At 37.2% G+C, this 24,153-nt stretch overlaps 1 protein-coding gene across 1 annotated transcript in view; it reads left to right on the top strand.

Moving 5' to 3' along the window:
* The window catches only part of LOC135208324 (uncharacterized), a 36,004-nt gene extending 27,132 nt beyond the window's left edge, over positions 1-8,872 (top strand). The window contains exons 4-5 of the mRNA XM_064240427.1: positions 6,913-7,050; positions 8,701-8,872. Of these exons, the coding sequence (XP_064096497.1) occupies positions 6,913-7,050; positions 8,701-8,872 (310 nt within the window). The remainder of the gene's footprint in view (positions 1-6,912; positions 7,051-8,700) is intronic.
* The last annotated feature ends 15,281 nt before the right edge of the window (positions 8,873-24,153 follow it).

The raw sequence follows: 24,153 nt of genomic DNA, 5'->3' as shown, positions 1-24,153 counted from the left end.
TGAATTATCATGTAGCGTTCTCTTCTCCTTTCCAGACTATTAATTTAATTTTAATTGTAGAATTTGATTAGTCTTTCCCAGTAGTCTAGGTCCTTAACTTCTTCTATTCTAGCTGTAAAGGACCTTTGTACACTCTCTATTTGTGCAATATCCTTTTGATAGTGTGGGTACCATATCATATTGCAATATTCAAGTGGACTACGAACATATGTTTTATAAAGCATAATCATGTGTTCAGCTTTTCTTGGTTTTGAAGTGCCGTAACAACATTCCCATTTTTGCTTTACATTTTGCCAACAGAGTTGCTATTTGATCATTGCATAACATGTTCCTATTCATCATCACACAAGGTCTTTAACTGCTTCCTTATTTGTGATGGTTCTCATTATTAGGTCCCTTATATGCATATAGCTTTCTTTCTCTGTCTCCATAATTTATTGATTCAAATTTATCAGAGTTAAATACCATCCTATTTACCTCTGCCCAATCATATACTTTGTTAAGGTCTCTTTGTAGAGCGTTCCTATCTTCATCCACTAAGTAATTTCTCTACTTATTCTTGTGTCATCTGCGAAACTACTCACTACCGAATCCTTAACATTATTGTCTATGTCTTCAATCATAATAACAAACAGTATTGCAGCTAACACCGTACCTTGCGGCACACCGGATATTACTTGGCTTCATCCGATTTCTCGTCGTTTGCAATAACTATCTGTTTTCTGTTGTGTAAAAATTCTTTTAACCATCTTCCTACTTTATCCCAGATATTGTGTTTTCTAATTTTCTTCGCTAATATATTATGGTCTACTTTATCAAAAGCTTTTGCAAAGTCTAATAAACCACATCTGTTTCATTTCCGCTTTTCATATTTTTGAATATGTTTTCACGGTGGACTAACAGTTGGGTTTGTGTACTTTTTCCGGGTACGAAACCATGTTCGTCCCTTTTGTTAAACAAATTATTTTTTTGTATTAAATGTTTCATAATATTTTTCTTCATTACCCTTTCATACACTTTCATTATATGTGATGTTAGACTCACAGGCCTATAATTACTTGCCTCTAGTCTTGATCCACTTTTGAAAGTAGGGGTAATATACGCTAATTTGTGCTCATCATATATCTTGCCTGTATCTACACTTTGTCTTAATAATATTGCAAGTGGCTTTGCGATAGAATGAACTACTTTCTTTAACAAAATAGCAGGAATTCCATCAGGCCCTGCAGCAGCTCCATTTTTAATTTCATTAATAGCCTGCACAATATCAGCTTCATTAATATCTATGTCAGCTAAATATTCACTATTTTCATCCCTTACTTCTATATCATTATCTCATTATCTATTCTAGGGTGAATTCTCTCTTATATCGTTCTGCCAGTATGTTGCAAATTTCCTTTTTTTCATTCGTTAATCTCCTTCAATTCTCAGAGGGCCTATTTCTATTCTTCTTTTATTCATCTTCTTCGCATATGAGTATAATAGTTTTGGGGGTGTTTTTGGTTGATATTTAATAGGGTTTTTTTCTTCCAAGTCCCGTTTTTTCATTTTCTTTTTGATTGTATAATCTTTTTTTCTGCATTTTTCTATCTTACTTTTTAGTTCTATAACTTTCCATGCATTTTTTTTTTTTGCAAGACCTTTTTTCCCCTTTTTGATTTTCTGGAACAAGATTCTTCTGTCTCTTGGTATGCATGAATGATGATTTCTTTTCTTCTTCGGTATATATTTTTCCACTATTATCTCCAATATTTTATATAATATCTCCGTATTTACCCTTATTGTCATCACTTACGAAATGTTATCCCAATCTTTGTTTAATTCTTCATTAATTTCTGACCATTTTATATTTTTACTGTAGAAGTTGTATTTTCCATATCCTTCCCACTTTTTCATTTCTTGCTTATCTCTATTTTCACTTGCTTGGAATGAACTGTTAATTCTATGACATTATGGTCTGAAATACTCGCATTATAAACTATTATTTCTTTAACATAATTCATCTCGTTCACAAATACTAGGTCTAAAGTATTTTCCTTTCTTGTTGGCAGGTGATTTATTTGTTGAATGTTGTATTCTAGTAGCATATCTAATAGCTTTTCAAATTGCCTCTTATCTTCTGCACTACTATTACTCTCTTTTTTATATGTATAAGTACAACCACAATCTCCTATTCGTTCTTTCCATTCTACGAAAGGAAGTTGAAGTCACCAGATAGGAGAATAGTCCAGTCCCTTGTGATTTCTACTATATCATCCAATTTTCAATTATTAAGTCAAACTCTTTAGTATTAGGAGGTCTATATATTACTATTTGTTCATCAATTTTTCAGATTCAAATTCTACCGCTATTAGTTCACATTCTGAGTTACTATATTTCTCATATATTTTTCCTTGTTTTTTGTCTTTCCCATATATTGCGGTTCCCCTTGATTCCTATTTTTTCTATCTGATCTATAAGTTTGGAACCCTTTTATTTGATCATCATTCCCAGTCTCTTGGGATACCAGGTTTCACTTATATTCATTATATCTATTTTCTTTTCATTTTGGGTTAGTTCTTCTAAGTACTCTATTTTTCTTTTTGAGTTACTCGTAACTAAACCCTGCGCATTCATCACTATGATGGTTTGCGTGTTTTCTCCCCTCCTTCATTTAATACTGATAGTAATAAGGATTTTCCCATGTCCTCTTTCCTGTTCTGGTATGTTGTTCTTTTTTTCATTTCCAGAAATTCTGACATTAAAAAATCCAACTTTTCCATAATATTTGATCTTCCTTCATCATATAATTATTCATTTTGTGTCTGAATCTGCAATTTTCTCCGTTTCTGCAATATCCTCTTGCATAATAAATACAGTTATTATCTCTTGAGTAGAATTTCGGAGCTGATGCTTTGAAATTCTTTGCTGACACCTCTGCATATCTCATTGGTGGTTTGCTTTTCTCTTTTACCTGATATTCTTGATTTCTCTCTTTATTTGTTTCTTTCTTATTTTGGATTTTATTACTTGGTTGGTTATTTATTTGATTATGATTCATGGCTACAGGGTGCATATATTTGCATTTTTGTCGAACTTACATCCTTTTCCTTCTTTAGGTTTACATATTTTTGGATGCAGATCTCTGCAATCATCCCCATATCCATCTAAGTATGCACATTTACCATATATTTCATAGTTTTTGTTGACATATCTTAGGATGTTTGTAGTAACATCTTTCTCCAAATCTGCAATTCCCTCTTTTCAAAAGGTTGCAGATTTTGTCTTTCTTGTCTATTTTTTCCTCTTTCCCGTCATTGTATAGATCTGGGTAGAGCCTCTTCGGGATTTGCTTTTCGGTGTGCATATCGTAATTTATTTCTTCGTAGGTATGCTGCTTTTATTGCCTCATATGTAGTATCAATGAGTATCTCTGCATCCATACTTTTATCTGTTCTTTGTTTTCTTATTTTTTCTGTCATTTCATTTTTGTTTACTTCTCTTCCGTTTTCCTCTTCTTCTTTTCTTCTTCTTCTTCCTCTTCCTCTTCTTCTTCATCCTCAACTATTTGTACATTCAATCTTGATTTAATAACATTGTCTATCCATGATAGACATGTTGAACAAAAAATTCTTGTATCTTTTCTCAAATCTTGTATTACCTCAGCACACTGTGGATGGGTCGGAATGTTGCATGCAGCACATTTTCTGATTAGGTTTTGTGGATTGACTATGCTATAACCAAACCTTACACGTTTGCATGCTTTTGGCATTCTTTTTCCTAATGCATCAATTAGGATATTCACAAGATTCACCTTATTCATTTTTTTTCTTTTGTCGGAATATGTTGGTTTATGTATATTTTCTTTATGAGTCTCTTGACCACTTGGATTTTATTTGGAACTTCTTCAATTATTTTCAAGATGTTTTCATTAGATTTGTTCCAGTTTGAAGGATTATATCCTTCTAATATATCATGAATGCTTTTGTATCTTTTTGGTTAGGACTGTTGCTGATTTCATAGATGAGAAATGCCAGTTCCCTTCCTGCTACCTCATCGTATTGCGAATCTGCTAGACACGCCAAATTACGCCACCTTTTCCCGCAGTTGGAACTTACGCCATCTTGTTCTGATTTATAGTATTACACTTGATAAACTAACTTAGAAGACGCTTTATCCTACTATTTTCACACTAATCTTATCACCGATAGTTCACGAACACTTCTAGATATTTCTCAAATTCTAGTCGTATGTTAAACTTGTGATATCTGTTGATTATTGTGACTTCCAACCGCGGGTACGTCTCACCAAGCAAGATGGCTACTACGAGAGAGAGAGATGAGAGACCGAGACGAGAGAGAAGAGAGAAAGCAGACCTCGTCTGTTTTAATGAGGGTATCACTTTAAGAGAGAGGGATGCCCTGTTTAGGAATGCTGAGATGGACAAAACGAGCACTATACAGTCTAGAGTCCTCAGTACTCGTGAGTGAGTGAGGCTAAGCAGCCGAATTACTGCGGGGGTTGGGGTGGGTGGGTTTAGAGGTGAGGGTTCTTTCCCTGATTAGTGTCATTTTCTTACTGCGTGTACGAGAGAGAGAGAGAGAGAGAGAGAGAGAGAGAGAGAGAGAGAGAGAGGTTACTATCTTTTATAATTATAAGTGCGTTATACTGTTCAAACTTCTTGCAAACTATATTACGATATTCAAAAGTGGATATTTATACCTAGAACATAAAACACATAAAACAACTCCCTCTCTCCCTATGTAATATATATATATATATAATATATATATACATATATATATATGATAAAAAATAGTAACCTCTCTCTCTTTCTCTCCCACCCGTACACGCAGTAATATATATATATATATATATATATATATATATATATTATATATATATATATATATATATATAAATAAATTATATATATATAAATTATATATATATATATATATTATATATATTATATATATTATACGTATGTATGTGTGTGTATATATATATATATCATATATATATATGATATGTATGTGTTTGTGTCTTATATATATATATATATATAGATATATATATATATATATATATATATATTTATAAAGATAGGTATATATAAAAAACAAAGAATAAAAAACAAAAACATTTTCATCCGACAAGAAAACCCCCGCTCATATGAAAGGTGGCATGGGGAGACAACTAAGCGGTATGTATGCCGTGTGCAAATGGTGATTAATGACAGTATGGCAGGCAATAAAACGACAGACTACTACTCATTACCATGACGAATGAATGTCTAGATGTTGATTCACTTAACCAATGACATTAATCACCTGATAAGTATTACGAGGGGGTCTTTGTAACTTGATCTTAATGCTATAATTATTTGAGGATAGTTCTTGTATATGGGTTCTATAATTCTGGTCTTGATGCAACTATAAGATTCAAGGTCTTCGACTGACAATAACAAATTAATGGACAAAAGAATAAAAGAAACATAACTGTAAATAACATGTAAGGCAACAGCAGCAGTAATAATAGTAATGGCAGAGTTGTTGTTCTGGAGTTAGAAGCCCCTTTTTTGAAGGTCCTTGATTAATACTATCAATTTAGTAAATACAAAAAAGGGTGAGGGTACCATATGAAAACTGTAAATAACATGTAAAGCAACAGCAGCATCAATAACAGTTTTGGAAGAGTTGCAATTCATGAGTTGGGAATCGATCATGAATTATTATTATTATTATTCAGAAGACGAACCCTTGTCATTTGGGACTAGCTCACCATAGGGGCCACTATCTTGAAATTAAGGCTTCCAAAGAATATGGTGTTCATTTGAAAGAAATAGCAGGAGGCAATTAGGAAATACAGAAAGAAGCGATCAGTTATTATAAAAAATGTCTGAAGGAATCCATGAATAAACAGACGAACATGTAAGTAAATTGCAAAATACAAGAGGGCCTCTCCGTTGTCAGAAAATGTCACGAATTCCATTCAAGTTTTACGGTGTTGTTTGTAGTTCCATTACTACTCTTACGATTTTCACATTTTCACTTATTATTTCTGTGATCTTCATATTATAGTTTTTTATTTATTAAGACTCGTGTAAGTGTCACCTACTAGCATCCATGTGCGTAGGAAGATGCTTATAAAAATATCTAAAGACATTTAAAATAATGTTGAAAATGGGTTTATTTTTCTCACATGTTGATGATCATTTTTAGTTTTAAAAGTATTTGTTAATCGTGATGGTTACGTTCTTACTCGACTCATTTAAAAACGTTTGCTGCCTCAGATATGTCCATTAACTTGAGGAAAGTAATTTCCCTTTGATACTGCGTTACTGAAATCCTGAATTTCATGAAATAAAAAAAACGGAGAGGCCCTCTTGTATTTTGCAATTTACTTACATGTTCGTCTGTTTATTCATGGATTCCTTCAGACATTTTTTATAATAACTGATCGCTTCTTTCTGTATTTCCTAATTGCCTCCTGCTATTTCTTTCAAATGAACACCATATTCTTTGGAAGCCTTAATTTCAAGATAGTGGCCCCTATGGTGAGCTAGTCCCAAATGACAAGGGTTCGTCTTCTGAATAATAATAATAATATAATAATAATAATTTATAATAATAATAATATAAATATAATAATAATAATAATAAATAATAATAATAATATAATAATATAAATAATAAGAATAATAATAATATAATAATAATAATTCAACAATCGACAACAAAATAAAACACAAAAGTAATTACCATCAAACGAAAGAGGAAATAAAGAGAATCTCTCATTTGAAAGGTGTGCATCTTTCAGAATAATAATACTAATAATACAAATAAAAAAAGCAACAGAAAAAATAAAAGGCAAAATTAATTACCATAAAATACAAGTGGATATAAGCAAAATAAAGCAAGAAACTGACAGACATGCTGGAGGAGGAGAGGAGGAGGAGGAGGAGGAGGAGGTAGGAGGAGGAGGAGGAGGAGGAGGAGGAGGAGGAATCAGCACAAAAGGGGAGAGACGGGAGTCGATGCGGCTGGTGGCGTTCTCTATGCAAGAGGGGTGAGTGCCACAGCAGCTTCAAAGTCCTACGGATCAATGAAACGTCTACTTTTCTAATGCTCAGATATACATATATATATATATATATATATATATATATATATATATATATATATAATATATATGAGGCACATGAGAAGAAGAAGAAGAAAAAGGACAAGAAGAGGAAGAAGAAGAAGGAAAGAACGAGGATGATTATCATTATCTTCAAAATGAGCAACAGTTAATTCCAGGCGTTGGCAAACTTTATTTATCACCAGAAGCTTTCCATGGAATAATAATAATAATAATAATAATAATAATAATAATAATAATAATAATAATAATAATAATAATAATAATAATAATAACGGGGAACCGGACAGATTCCCGAAAGCTATCCTTGGAATTTTAAACTTAAATATATGTACATTTACATAACTGTGAATTTGTTTCTCCAATAATAATAATAATAATAATAATAATAATAATAATAATAATAATAATAATAATAATAATAATAATAATAATAATAATAATAATAATAATAATAATAATAATAATAATAATAATAATAATAATAATAATAATAATAATAATAATGAATAAGTGTCAATAAAAGTGACATATTTTAGGAACAATTCTTTTCATTACTTGGACTCATAAATCTGCAACATCCTTAATTTCACAGCAAGTTTTTCAGCTTTGTATGTAAATTACCTCAGCGTGCTGTGCAATCTCTGCCCTGAAGAGTTATATACTTTTAATAAAATTGTTGTCTGGGTGTAATTCAGCGCCTAATTTTCCAAAAGAAAATTCCAATGAAGCTGTGTGAGTGCGAAAGCGTTACAATATAAAATCTGAGTCTGATATATAGAGAAACTTTGATATTTATACAACCTAAAGCTGCACTGCTGGATTAAGCTGTTTTTCTCTGACATTTTGATATTTTTCTTAGCAAAGCAAATAAAAACTACACTAACAAAGTTTTATGACCAAAATATATACCAGAAAAAGGTAACATAAATTTCCAAAGTAACTTTTCAACACTCAGAGTTGCTTCGGTTTGCCCGTCTACCTTTCCTTTCTACTTTTCTTAAAAACTAAGTGTAGTTGAGTATACATGAAGGCAAATTTGGTGGATAAAAGCGTAGGGGTGGCAACCTCATCCCAAAACACTTGCTGACAGCTGAAACGGTAACAACTACAGATTTTTACTTCTTTTGACAATTTATTTGTTCTAAAAGACCTTCATCTGGAAACATTCTATTCACACACACACACGCATATTAAGTAAAAATATCCTTATCTTTATTTTGTTTGCTGAACCAAGCTTACACATGCGCTCCCAGGTATTAGTTCCCTTTTCTGGGAGAGAGAGAGAGAGAGAGAGAGAGAGAGAGAGAGAGAGAGAGAGAGAGAGAGAGAGAGAGAAATATGCTGTCATAAAAACATTTATTTCCTTGGTGATACCAGCATGACTGGAATTTCACGCACTTACATTCAGTTTCATATTAGAGTCTATTTACCTCAAAACAAACGACCTTATGATGTCAATGAAAGTTGCAACATAAAATGGGACATAAAACGACTGGCAACGTAACTTTACAATCCTTATTGCCTGTATTATCCTCTTCGCAGGATTCAAAAACATTTCTTTCTTTCCGTTAGCGTCCCTTTTCCAGCTGACATAAATCTGTCCTCTTGCAATCCCTATTCACCATCACCATCATTTTCATCACCTTCAGAAATCGTAAACCTGCTCTTCGGGAGAGGATATGCAGTCATCATCATCATCATCATCATCATCACCATCACCTTATTTTCTATACAACTGCCGTAACATTTCATTGTAGTCGTAACGCCACTTTCACGACTCGGTCGTCTACGTGATTTACATAACCGCCACCAGAGGGGGTGTAAAAGTGTCCCCGTCCAATATGGAGAAAAGCCTCGTTCGTCGTGTGGAAAAGAGAAAAAAATATGAATGAAAAGTTATGTACAGATATTCCGTGCGGAATATTATATCATTTTGAATTTCCTCTTTTTCCTCCTGATGACTGAAAAGAGGAATTTCACGATTAAGATTCCTCGTCATAATGGTTTTTGAAAATGAGGAAATGATTGAAGGGTCAGTGAGGTAGGGAAGAGCATTTAATTTTTCCCCTGAGGGACGAATGATCACTGGGTCCGGCGTCAATTTTATACATTTATAATTTCGTCTCTTCCACCCTCCCACCACCACCCGCTCCCCCACCCTCTGCAGCCAGCCATTACCATGATAAATAGTTTTGGACACTGGAAATATCAGGGAAATCCTGAAGTCATACGTGATGGGCCATTCCGTGATGGCTGAAGTTTTCCCCCTTCCTTTTCATGTGAGGGGAAACCTCGCTTTTCGAGGGGACTTATCGTCCTGGGCCAACACCAGATGAATGAAGACCTTAGCGCGTCCAGAGTATAGAGACCTAAGATGAAAACTTGCGGTTAACAACCAGGAAAAAAATAATCAGACCCAAAAATGAAATGGTCAGTGGTATGGGAAATTTTATGAAATATCAGAACTAAAAGAAACGGATAAGATCAGGGAACGAACGGATAAAGGAGAATATGTTACGAAAGCATATTTACAGAAATAACAAATGAACCGAAAACAGAAAAAACGACAACTTCCCCAAATCTGTCAGAATTTCGTTCACGCCTGAATGTTGATGAGACACCGAGTGGGGTGGCCAAACTGTTAGGTTATTACGGCCAGATTGTGACTTGATGCTGGGAGGGGGAGTGGAAAATGCCTGAAAGAAGTCATTCAGCGCCCAAAAGGAAATTCCCAGCAGAAATCATCTGAAATATTTTCTAAAGGAATGTTCGCGCAGAAATGTGGGCGTGTTTGTGTAGGGCGACTGCCATGCTAAGGGGAACAGTCTGCCTGTGTAATGACAGTGAGGGGGACTGAAGATTAGCTTGCAATCTCCTCCCATAACTTACAATCTCATCTCATCCCTTAGCTTGCAATCTCATCCCTTGACATTAAATCTCTTCTCATAGCTTGCAATCTCTTCCCATAGCTTGCAATCTCTTCCCATGAAGGCTTGAATCTCTTCCCATTAAGTTGCAATCTCTTCATTAAGCTTCAATCTCGTCCCATAGCTTGCAATCTCTTCCCATCAGCTTGGCAATCTCAATCCCTGGAGCTTGCAATCTCCATTCCCTTTGACTTCAATCTCTTCCCATAGCTTGTCAATCTCTTTCCTTTATTGCAATTTGGCATTCAATCTCTTCCCCATAGGCTTGAACAGTTCTCATCCTGCATTCATCTCTTCCCATAGCTTGCAATCTCTTCCTTTAGCTTGCAATCTCATCCCTTGACATTCAATCTCTTCCCATAGCTTGCAATCTCTTCCTTTAGCTTGCAATCTCATCCCTTGGCATTCAATCTCTTCCCATAGCTTGCAATCTCTTCCCTTTAGCTTGCAATCTCTTCCTTTAGCTTGCAATCTCATCCCTTGACATTCAATCTCTTCCCATAGCTTGCAATCTCTTCCTTTAGCTTGCAATCTCTTCCTTTAGCTTGCAATCTCATCCCTTGACATTCAATCTCTTCCCATAGCTTGCAATCTCTTCCTTTGCTTGCAATCTCCCCCCTTTTTGAGCCCTCTTGCAATCTCTTCCCAGTTCTCTTTTTTTTTTTTTTCCTTTTTAGCTTGCAATCTCTTTCCTCTTGCAATCCCTCTTATTCAATCTAGCTTGCCCAATGCCTTTAGCTTGCAATCTCATCCTTGATTCCAATTCTCTTCCCATAGCTTTGCAATCTCCTTTCCGTTATCCCTTGACATTCAATCTCTTCCCATAGCTTGCAATCTCATCCCTTGACATTCAATCTCTTCCCATAGCTTGCAATCTCTTCCCATAGCTTGCAATCTCTTCCTTTAGCTTGCAATCTCATCCCTTGGCATTCAATCTCTTCCCATAGCTTGCAATCTCTTCCTTTAGCTTGCAATCTCATCCCTTGATATTCAATCTCTTCCCATAGCTTGCAATCTCGTTCCCTAGCTTGCAATTTTCCTCAATCCCTTGGGCATTCAATCAATCTCTCCCAGCTTGCACTCTCTTGTCCATAGCTTGCATCATCTTTCCCAATAGCCTTGCAATCTCTTCCCTTTAGCTTGCCTCATCCCTTTGGCCATTCAATCTCTTCCCACCATAGCTTGCAATCTCTTCCCTTTAGCTTTTGCATCTCTCCCATCATCTTGAACATCATCTCTCCTTCCCATAGCTTGCAATCTCTTCCCTGTTAGCTTGCAATCTCATCCCTTGCATTCATCTTTTCAATTCATAGCTTGCGGCAATCTCTTCCCTTGACAGTCATCTCTTCCCATTAAGCGTTGCAAATCTCTTTCCCATAGCTGGCAATCTCATTCCCTTTAGCAATACAATCTCATATTCCTTGGCAGCTTTGCAATCTCATCCCTTGGCTAATTCAATCTCTTCCCGCATTAAGCTTTGCAATCTCATTCCCTTTGAGATTCATTCTCTTATTCCCATAGCTTAACATCCTCCCATTCCCTTGGACATTCAATCTCTTCCCATGGCTTGCCCATCTCATCCCTTGACATTCAGCTCTTCCCAATAACTTGCAATTCCTTTCTTCCCATAGCTTGCAATCTCCCTTCCTTTAGCTTACAATCTCATCCCCTTTGCATTCAATTCTCTTTCCCAAGAGCTTGCAATTTTATCCCTTCCTTTAGCTTGCAATCTCATCCCTTGATATTCAATTCTCTTCCTCGCTAAATGCAATTCTCCCTTCCATTAGCTTATGCAATCTCATTCCTTTGACATTCAATCTCTCTAGCTTGCAATTCTCTTCATAGCTTGCAATCTCATCCCTTGACATTATCGCTCCCAAGTAGCTTGCAAGCTTTTCCCTTTTAGCTTGGAGCAAATCTCATCCTCACTCCCTTGGCAATTCAATCTCTTCCCATACTTTCAATCTCTTCCCTTGGCCAATTTCGATCTCTCCATAGCTTGCAATCTCTTCCCTTTCCCTTGGCATTCAAATTCTCTTCCCATAGCTTGGCAATCTCTTCCATAGCCCTTGCAATCTCTTCCTTTAGCTTGCAATCCTCTCCCTTGGCATTCCAATCTCTTCCATAGCTTTGCAATCTCTTCCCATTTAGTCTTGCCAATCTCATTCCTTTGGAATTCAATCTCTTCCTAGCTTGCAATCTCTTCCCATAGCCCTTGCAATCTCTTCCTTTAGCTTGCAATCTCATCCCTTGGCAATTCAAGTCTTCTTCCCATAGTTTGCAATCTCTTCCTTTAGCTTGCAATCTCATCCCTTTGATATTCATCCCTTCCCAGAGCTTGCAATCTCTTCCTTGCTTGCAATACTCTTCCTTTAGTTTGGCAATTTCTCTTCCCATAGCTTGCAATCTCATTTCCCTTGCTATTCATCTTCTCCATAGCTTGCAATCTACTTCCATAGCTGCAATCTCATCCCTTGCATTCCAATTCTCTTCCCAATAGCTTCGCAATTCGCAGCCCTTGCATTCAATCTCTTCCCTAGCTTGCAATCTCTTCCCATAGTTGTGTCCCCCCCCCCCAATCTTATCCCTTGGCATTCAATCTCTTCCCATAGCTTGCAAATCTCTTCCCATAGCCCTTGGCAATTCTCAAATCCAAGTGGCATTATCCCTCTTCCATAGTTGCCAATTCATCCCTTGGCATTCAATCTCTCCCATAGTTGCAATTCTTCCCTTCCCCAGCTTGCAATCTCTTCCCATTCGCTTGCAATCTCATCCCTTGACCCATTCATACTCTTCTTACATCAGGCTTGCAATTCTCCTCCATTGTTTGCAATTCTTTCCAAAATAGTCTTGCAATTCCCTCATCCCTTGATCTTCAATCTCTTCATAGCTTGCAATCTCATACCTTGGCATTCCAATCTCTCCATAGGCTGCAACCTTCAATACCTTGGCATTCAATTTTCCCATAGTAGCAATTTCTTCCCATAGCTTGCAATCTCATCCCTTGGGCATTCAATCTCTTTCCCATAGCTGCAATCTCATCCTTGGCATTCAATCTCTTCCCATAGCTTGTAATCTCTTCCCATAGCTTGCAATTTCTCTTCCTTTAGCTTGCAATCTCTTCCTTTACCTTTGCACTTCTTCCTTTAGCTTTGCAATCTTTCCATTTCCCTTGGCATTCACTGTCTTCCCAATAGCTTGCCAAATCCCTTGGTTTCCTTGAGCTTGCAATCTAATCCCTTGATTATTCCCCATCTCTTCAAGCTTGCAAATCCTCTTCCTTTAGATTGCAATCTCATCCCTTGATATTCAAATCTCTTTCCCTACTTGCATTCTTTCCCATAGCTTGCAAATATCTTCTTTCCTTTAGCTGGCAATTTCTCTTCCCTTTAGCTTGCAATCTCATTTCCCTTAAGGCAAATCAATCTCTTCCCCATAGCTTGCAAATCGTCTTCCACTTTAGCTTGCAATCTCATTCCCTTTGAGATTCAATTGTCTTAATAAGTTGCAATTCTTTCTTCCTTTAGCTTGGCAATCTCAATCCCATTGGACATTTCAAATCTTCTTCCCCATAGCTTGCAATCTTTCCTTTAGCTTGCAAATCTCATCCCCTTTGACATTCCAATTTCTTTCCCATAGCTTGCAATCTCCTTCCCATTGCCTTGCAATCTCATTCCCTTGAACATTCAATCTTCTTCCCCATAGCTTTGCAATTCTTCCCATTAGATTGCACTTTCTCATCCCTTGCAATTCAATCCTCTTCCCATAGCCTTGCAATCTCTTCCCTTGTTGATTTCAATCTCTTCCCATCGCTTGCCAATCTTTCCCTTGGCAATTCAATCTTCTCCAGTTAGCTTGCAATTCCTCTTCCCTTGGACATTCAATCTCCTTTCCCATTAGCTTGCAATCATCTTCCCATAGCTTGCAATTTTTTTCTCTTCCTTTAGCTTGCATCTCAATCCCTTGCATTCCCCAATTCCTGTTCCCATAGCATTGCAATCTCTTTTTCCCATAGCCCTTGCAATCTCAAATCCTTGGCATTCCCACTCCTCCTTCCCATAGCCCCTTTGCAATTCCTTCCCAGTAAAGCTTGCAATCTCTTCCCATTTTAGCTTTTGCAATCTTTCAATCCCTTGGCAATTTCCAAATTCCTCTTCCCCATTTTAGCTGCCAATCCCTCTTCTTAGGCTTTGACAATCTTCAATCCTTGATTATCAATCCTTCCCCTCCATTTTTTAGCTTGCAATTTTTCTTTCTTCCTTAGCCTTTGCAAATTTTTTATCAATCCCTTTGACATTCAATTCTCTTCCCATTTTAGCTTTTGCAATTCTTCCTTATGCTTGCAAAATCTCATCCCTTGGATATTCAATCTCTTACCATAGCCTTGCAATCTCTTCCTTTTGCTTGCAATCTCATCCCAATGCATTCAATTTCTTCCATAGCTTCGCATTCTCCCCATAGCTGCAATCTCTTCCCATAGCTTGCAATCTCATCCCTTGGACAATCAATTCTCGTTACCATAGCTTGCAATCTCTTCCCATTTAGCCTTTGCAATCTCTTCCTAGCTTGCAATCTCATCCTTGGCATTCAATCTCTTCCCATAGATTGGCAAATCTCTTCCCATAAGCTTGCAATTCTCATCCCTTGGCATTCAATCTCCCATTCCCAAAGCTTGGCAATCTCATCCCTTGGCATTCAATCTCTTTCCCATAGCTTGAAATCTCTTCCATGCAATTCAGTTCTCTTCCCATAGCTTGCAATCTCATCCCTTGGCATTCAATCTCTTCCCATAGCTTGCAATCTCATCCCTTGGCATTCAATCTCTTCCCATAGCTTGCAATCTCTTCCCATAGCTTGCAATCTCTTCCCATAGCTTGCAATCTCATCCCTTGGCATTCAATCTCTTCCCATAGCTTGCAATCTCTTCCCATAGCTTGCAATCTCTTCCCATGAGCCCTTGCAATCTCTTCCATAGCTTGCAATCTTTCCCATCCCCTTGGCATTCAATCTCTTCCCATAGACTTGGCAATCTCATCCCTTTATAGGCATTTCAATCTTCTTCCCATAGCTTGCAAATCTTTCACATAGCCCTTGCAATCTCGTCAATTAGCTTGCAATCTCATCCCTTGACATTCAATCTCTTCACCATAGCTTGCAATCTCCTCCCTTAGTTTGCAATCTCTTCCCATAGCTTGCAATCTCATCCCTTGATATTCAATCTCTTCCCATAGCTTGCAATCTCTTCCCATAGCTTGCAATCTCATCCCTTGGCATTCAATCTCTTCCCATAGCTTGCAATCTCATCCCTTGGCATTCAATCTCTTCCCATAGCTTGCAATCTCATCCCTTGGCATTCAGTCTCTTCCCATAGCTTGCAATCTCATCCCTTGGCATTCAATCTCTTCCCATAGCTTGCAATCTCATCCCTTGGCATTCAATCTCTTCCCATAGCTTGCAATCTCTTCCCATAGCTTGCAATCTCTTCCTTTAGCTTGCAATCTCTTCCTTGCATTACAATATCTTCCCATAGCTTGCAATCTCTTCCTTTAGCTTGCAATCTCATCCCTTGATATTCAATCTCTTCCCATAGCTTGCAATCTCTTCCTTTAGCTTGCAATCTCATCCCTTGACATTCAATCTCTTCCCATAGCTTGCAATCTCTTCCTTTAGCTTGCAATCTCATCCCTTGACATTCAATCTCTTCCCATAGCTTACAATCTCATCCCTTGGCATTCAATCTCTTCCCATTGCTTGCAATCTCTTCCTTTAGCTTGCAATCTCATCCCTTGACATTCAATCTCTTCCCATAGCTTGCAATCTCCTCCCTTAGTTTGCAATCTCTTCCCATAGCTTGACAATCCCTCAGTTGGCATCATCATGCTTGCAATCTCCCTTCCTTAGTCTCTCCCATCCCTGAATTCAAATCTTTCATAGCTTGCAATCTCATCCTTTAGCTTGCATCTCATCCCTTGATATTTTCAATCTCTTTATTAACTATCTTTAGCTTGCAACTCATATCCCTGACATCAATCTCTTCCCATAGCTTGCAATTCTCCTTTTTAGTGCAATCTCTCCCATAAGTTACAATTCATCCCTTGGATTCAATCTCTTCCCATTGCTTGCATCTCTTAGAAGCTTGCAATCTCCATTTCTTGATATTCAATCTCTTCCCATAGCTTACAATCTCATCCCTTGGCATTCAATCTCTTCCCTTAGCTTGCAATCTCTTCGTTTCAGTCAAAATGCATTTAAGAAAGAGGGAAGATGGCTTTTAGGAGGCTAGAAAAATTTACAGAGGCTTCCATAGCATCTATCTAGAGCAGCGATTTGACATATGCCATAGGAAAAGAATGTACGAATTCCTGTGGTTGAGTTTTGCCGATAAAAATGTGAGAATGTGACTGGAAAAGGGGTTTTGGGTAAGCAGAACAATACTAAATTAAAGAACTTGGGTAAAAAAAAATTGTCGCCATAACTGAAAAGCTATATTCATATAACAATGCACTTAAGAGTATTTAGTCAGGATGAAAGAGCAGATGCATAATGAATAAATAAATAAATAAATATACATTATGCATCTTCTTTTTCATCCTGACTAAATACTCTAAGTGCATTGTTATATGAATATAGCTTTTCAGTTATGGGGACAATTTTTTTACCCAAGTTCTTTAATTTTGTATTGTTCTGCTTACCCAAAACCCCTTTTCCAGTCACATTCTCACATTATACACATATGTATGTGTATAAAACCCATCCACGTACTGATTCTAGTCAATACTTGAATGGCTGACCACCTAGGAATATCGCCAAATAAGCCTTTGTATATAGTACATTCAGAGATCGCACCACCATCCCAAAAATGTTAACAATTTTACCATGTACACCTCTAACTTAATCAGTCAACCTAATAATAAAAAAAATCTTAAAGATGAAGGAAGAAAAATGCGCAAAAAAAGATATCGATTTCATCTATTGGTAAAAAAGTAATAAAAAAATATCAGACCTTTCGGCAGATCCTTGGAGCGCCTCTCCTCAGTCCTACAGATAGAAATCCGATATGCAAAAGGACACACAAACACACACACACATATGACGACCAAAAGCCTCGTCCGCAAAAGTGGATGTGGAAAAAACCTCATGGGAGACTGAAACACTTTTTCTTCCTTTTTTTTTTTTTTTTTTTTTTTGTTTTTTTTTTTTTTTTTTTTTTTTTTTTTTTTTGGTCAGGTCCAAATTTGCCGATGACAGCTATACATAGATATACCTTGCTTGTATAGAGAGAGAGAGAGAGAGAGAGAGCGAGAGAGAGAGAGGGGCAGGCAGGAGGAAAAGAACCTTGGGAGATGTTCTGCATACCGGACGCAAGATCAGAGTCGTGCCTTTCAAGGTCTCCTCTTTTCTTGTCGTCCGTCGTCCCCTTCCTCCTCCTCCTCCTCCTCCTTCATTAGTTGATGGAATGCCCTTCCTTCCTCCCTCCCTCCCTCCCTCCCTCCCGAACATCCTTCGAGTCAGACAGGCTCCTGTTTGTTCTGTCAATGATTCTCGTCGACGGCTCTTGAGTGGCTCTGAAGGCGGCGGGCGGCCGACAGGCCGCCTCCTGCCGCTGCCGCTGCTGCCGAAGGAAGGCAAAGACGTCGTTGTCGCGTTCTTTGTGCGGCCAAGGGCTTGCTTGCTTGATTGCTTGCTTGGTCGGTTCGCGAATGAGAGGAACCGAGGCAGGAAAAGTGAGAATTAGAATGATGATGAGTTTAACCTTCGTAGATTCATCGTGAATTACAGCCAGGGTGACGAGGACCTTCAAGAGATTCTTCTTCAGAGCACGGGCTTCTTCGATTCTGCAACTCTCCCAGCACTCAAACTGCACAACAGCTTGACAGAAGGGATGATACAGTTCGGACTTTAAATCGGACAAAGATTCATATAAAAAACTGCCTTATGATTTTATGCCGATCAATTTATTTAGTTCCAAAAGCATTGTCTTTAATTCACAGACGTCTACCACATCCTTGTCTTTAATTCACAAAGTCTACCACATTCTTATGTCTATATTTCACAAACGTCTACCACACCCTTGTCTTGAATTCCCATACGTCTACTACATCCTTACGTCTTTAATTCACAAACGTCTACCACATCTTTGTCTTTAATTCACAAACGTCTATCACACCCTTGTCTTTAAAATTTCAAAACTTCTTCACACCCTTGTCCTTTTAATTCACAAACGTCTACCACATCACACCCTTGTCTTTAATTTAACTAAACCTTTACCACATCCTTTGCTTTAATTCACAAACGTTCTACCACCATTCTTATGTCCTTAATTTTACACTTTTACCACATCCTTATGTCTTTTAATTCACAAAACTCTACACTCCTTGTCCTTATAATTCACCAAACGTCTACCACATCTTTGTCTTTAATTCACAAACGTCTACCACATCTTTGTCTTTAATTCACAAACGTCTACCACATCTTTGTCTTTAATTCATAAACGTCTATCACACCCTTGTCTTTAATTCACAAACGTCTACCACATCCTTATGTCTTTAATTCACAAACGTCTACCACATCTTTATGTCCTTAATTTATACACTTTACCACATCCTTATGTCTTTAATTCACAAACGTCTACCACATCCTTGTCTTTAATTCACAAACGTCTATCACACCCTTGTCTTTAATTCACAAACGTCTACCACATCCTTATGTCTTTAATTCACAAACGTCTATCCCACACATCCTTGTCTTTAATTCACAAACGTTTACCACATCCTTATGTCTTTAATTCACAAACGTCTACCACATCCTTGTCTTCAATTCACAAACGTCTACCACATCCTATTAAACAATAAATGTTCTAATCATATATTTCAGCCATATGACATTATCTACTTTTATTTCACCTTTGAACTTCAATCTTACACTTCTACCTAGTTTTTTGTTTTTTTTTATCACTCAGAATTCATCTGTATCTAATATCCTTATCCTACTCTTGTATCCTTCGCTCCCATTCAACCTCGACATTCTCTCGAGCTCATCCCTCAGACACACTACACCCACCGTTCCCTTCCCTAACCCACTCCTCCGCTCCCCTTCCCCCTTCCTCCTACCGGTCCTACCTACAACTTAAGTCCTCAGCGTCCTCCACCTCATTCAATCACTTCCTTATCACAGAAGCAAAAAGAAACTCGTGTCAATGAAGGCACTGCTTGCTTATTGGGTCATAATGGTCTACAGCAGCCAAAGGGATTCAGAGTGAAATAATATTATAAGTTTTCTATTCTTCCTGGATATTCATTTTCCTCCTGCTTTTTCTTCCTAATGAACACCATAATATTCTTTGGAAGCTCGAAGTTGGAGTCAATGGCCCATGTGGGCTTGTTCCAAATGAATGGGGTTCATCTTTTCAATAATAATAATAATAATAGGAACACTAGGCACGATCCCAAGTTCCCTGAAAAGGAATCTGGAAAAACTAGCTGAGGTAGCTCCAGGACTCATGCAGAAGAGTGTGCTCCTAGAAACAGCGCACATAGTAAGAAAAGTGATGGACTCCTAGGGAGGCAGGATGCAACCCGGAACCCCACACTATAAATACCACCCAATCGGATTGGAGGACTGTGATAGACCAATAAATAAATAAAAATAATAATAATAATAATAATAATAATAATAATAATAATAATAATAATAATAATAATAATAATAATATCACGCAGTATCATTTACATATGATTCGCTAAAGATGCTCTAACGAAATGTCTGTACTTGTTACCACAAGAATCTCGTGGGATGACTTTATTTACTAATGTTAGTACAAGCCCATTGGAGATTTTTTTCTTTTAACCCGATATGTATTCACCTTTGCGGTGTGTTTGGACAAACCTGCAGGGAATGACCGTAAAAACATAAACAAAAGACTGAAAACATCACAAAGATAACGACCCTTCAAGAAATATTGTGAATTTTTCCCTTGACTTTATTATCAGTCACCATAAATTAAAGTGATTTTTTTCCCTGTGACTTTTTTCCTAGCCAAAATTGTGACTTTTTCTGAGGCTTTTTTTCTGTGACTTCTTCCCTAGTCAAAATTGTGACTTTTTCTGAAATTTTTTTCTTGTGACGTTTTCCCTTGCCAAAATTGTGACTTTTTTCCTGACTTTCTTCCTAGCCAAAATTGAGACTTTTTTCCTGACTTTCTTCCTAGTCAAAATTGTGACTTTTTCCTGACTTTCTTCCTAGCCAAAATTGTGACTTTTTTCCTGTCTTTCTTCCTAGCCAAAATTGAGACTTTTTTCCTGACTTTCTTCCTAGTCAAAATTGAGACTTTTTTCCTGACTTTCTTCCTAGCCAAAATTGTGACTTTTTTCTTGACTTTCTTCCTAGCCAAAATTGTTACTTTTTCCTGACTTTCTTCCTAGTCAAAATCGTGACTTTTTTTCCTGACTTTCTTCCTAGTCAATATCGTGACTTTTTTTCCTGACTTTCTTCCTAGCCAAAATTGAGACTTATTTTTGTTAACTTTTCTTACAGTCCTAACCAAAATTGTGTGCTTTTTCCTTTTTTGTACCTTTCTTGTCCTAGTCAAAATCGTGAACCTTTTATCCTGACTTTCTTCCTTCTCCCCCCCCCCCCCCCCCAAGCCAAATTGTTGGACTTATTTCTTGACTTTTCTTCCTAGCCCAAAAATTGTGACTTTTTTCCTGACTTTCTTCCTCGTCAAAATCGTGACTTTTTTTCCTGACTTTCTTCCTAGTCAAAATCGTGACTTTTTTCCTGACTTTCTTCCTAGTCAAAATCGTGGCTTTTTTCCTGACTTTCTTCCTAGTCAAAATCGTGACTTTTTTCCCTGTGACGTTTTTCCTGTGACTTTATTTCCAGCCACCGTCACGGACAACGATCGCAGAACATTTTCACTAGTTAACGAATGCGTTCATGAGGCGAATTTACTTGCTAACCGAATAATATATTCACAAGGTGACATGTTTAAGAAATGCGTCTATGAGGAGACTTGTTCAAGTAATAAGTTCACATTATGATTCGACTTGTCATCTGAAAGTATTCACAAAGTGGCTTACTTACGAAATGCCTTCACAGTGTGACTTGTCTGTAAAGAGCAAGAAAATGCTCAGAAAATGCTTTAACAATCTCTGCATTACAAATCAGTTTAATCAACCATGAAAAAAAGAAAGTAACAAGAGTCCTTGTCCCAATAATATAAGCAACTGATTTCGAAAGAAAAATAAAGGCCCTCAAAAAAAATGGTCTCCCCTTGAGTACAAATTAATCTATAAAAAAAACGAAATAAGTAACCGATTTATAAAAAACCGAAGAAAATAAACGACCGCCAAATCAATTATTGCTCCCCTTGAGTGCAAATTAATCTATATGAAAAAAAAAAACGAAAAAAAACGAACAAGGTCAGAAAAGACGATCCAACTTTACCGAACCAGTTCCGTCTGAGTTCCGTTGTAGTCAAACCAGCAAGAGCGGTCTGAAGGTCTTCGACAGTTGGGACGGCAATGTGATTAGCAGATTGCAAATTAAATCTGTCAGTTGCATCGCAAAGGATTTTGAGTACAAAAGTCGAGCGATGAATGCGCGCGTCTCACTCTTTCTCGCTTGTATTTACGTCTCTCTCTCTCTCTCTCTCTCTCTCTCTCTCTCTCTCTCTCTCTCTCTCTCTCTCTCTCTCTCTGTATATATACATATATATATATATATATATATATATATATATATATATATATATATATATATATATATATATACCTATATATATACATGTAGTTCATCGCTGGACGAGTGGTTTTCGCACTCGGCTGCCAATTCGGCGGTCTGAAGTTCGAATCCCGGCTCGGCCAACGCGGAATCAGAGGAATTTATTTCTGGTGATAGAAATTCAGTTCTCGATATAATGTGGTTCGGATCCCACAATAAGCAGTAGGTCCCGTTGCTAGGTGACCAATTGGTTCCTAGCACCGTAAAAATATCTAATCCTTCGGGCCAGCCCTAGGAGAGCTGTTCGTTAATCAGCTCAGCGGTCTGGTAAAACTAAGATATACTTAAAATGTAATACATGTATGTATGAATGTGCTCTCTCTCTCTCTCTCTCTCTCTCTCTCTCTCTCTCTCTCTCTATATATATATATATATATATATATATATATATATATATATATATGCATAAACACACACCCACGCACATATACAAACACGTACATATACATATATCGAGAGAGAGAGGAGGGGCGGGGGCAGTGCTAAGCGTGCCAATCCATAATCCATTTATCTTTTCTATTACAAGAGGCAGAAAAAGCAATAAAGGCCCTGCCATTTACTGTACGTAATGACCAAACAATCTGAGAGGAGATATAACACGAAAACGAAAATAGAAGTGTTAATATTCATGTTTCATAAAGGTAGTTTTATTCGTATGTACGTACTTATATATTGGTATGACAAGAAATATGCAGTATAACGCCTGTAGTACAAGCCCAATTAACTTACAAAGTAAACTCTTACCGGATAGAAAGACCAGTTGCTATTATGTAAATAAAAACAAAATTGAGGGAATAATAAGTAAATAAATATATAATAGATCATTTCACTAACATAAATACATACAGATGAACATAAAGATGAACCAGAGGAGCGATAGCATTATGTCATAAGCGATACCCTTGACATTTCAATCTGCCTGAAGTTGGATTGCGATGAAATGGATAAGCAACGAGACATGAACCATTATGATGTTTTTAATTTATTCAAACTAAATAACAAACTAACAACAAGAGGTGACTTAACGACCTATGCATTCTAATTCAGGTTAACAATCCTGCACTCTTCTGTATCTGATTTTTGCTATTAATGATAAAACATGAAAATATTTCTTATCAGCCCAACGGGAGGTTCCTCCCTGTAATACCAACGGCTTTCGCCCCTGGACCTCAGCGGCCCCTCCCCCCCCAACAACCCTTCCAGCCCATTCCCCGAATTCACAATGCCCAAAAGAAAGACCAATCTTTAACTTGCCATTGGTGCTGATTTCTTACGTGTAATTGCATTGGGAACTTAGTTGAAGTGTCTCAAAGTTCGGTTCTTCTCCAGGGGAGTGAAAAGTTATCGCAATTATAGGAACGAAATCAAATCGCGTTCTTAGAATGGCCGGTCGCTTGCTCAGCGAAGTGAAGCAGTTTTCAGTACGGTCAGTATTTGGAAGGGTGAACTCCAGGAAATGCCAGAAGCCGTCGGTATATACATAGGTCCCTAAAACACCCTTTTAAGTACGCCACGGAGCTAGCAACCTCATTCAATTAGGGAACTGAAATATTTAAAAACTAAGGGAACTGAAATATTTAAGAACTAAGTTTCGTGTCACAACGTCTGACAAAAGAGGACAAGCTTTACTGAAAATTGTGACAAACTTGAGGACCTGGACTCTGATAGTTTGAGAAATGACTGACCTAAGAAATATCAAATTCAGGACCTAAGGAAGAGACGAAACCTGGATCATGCATTTAACAGAACAGAATACACAGCAAACAGAAAACTGACTCAAAATCGTCTTCTGATTCCTCTTTAAAAGTCATCATTAAATCGAAGATGGAAACTGATGAGAAGTACGCGAATTAAAATTCTCAAGGTGAATAAATCAAAGCCGTTGGATTACCTAAGCAACAGTGCAGGAATAACTGGAAAGCACCAGTGACAATGTCATGTACTTGTAATGTAGTACGTATAATGAGGTATTATATAGGTACCGTATGACATATGAGGAGCTGTTTATACAAGTTTCAAGTAAATCATGAAGATAATACAGATAATAATAATAATGTGGGGACCTATGAGGTCACTCAGAGCTAAAAGGAAAATTGAGAATAAAGGGTTACAAGGTGTAACAGGAGGAAAATATCGCAGTTGCTCTATGAAATAATTTTTGGAAGAGGATAAAAAGTAAGATGGAAGAGAGAGAATATGAATGGAGATACAGTAAGAGGAATGAAAGCGGTTGCGGCTAGAGGCCGAAGTAATGCCTACAGTGCACCACGCATGGGATGCACTGACGTCACTACTCCCCTACGGTGGATAATACTGT

The sequence above is a fragment of the Macrobrachium nipponense genome, chromosome 35 (genome assembly GCF_015104395.2).
Source record: "Macrobrachium nipponense isolate FS-2020 chromosome 35, ASM1510439v2, whole genome shotgun sequence".
NCBI lineage: Eukaryota > Metazoa > Arthropoda > Malacostraca > Decapoda > Palaemonidae > Macrobrachium > Macrobrachium nipponense.
Note: the sequence above shows the minus strand (reverse complement) of the source record. Positions and strands in the feature narration are given on the sequence as shown.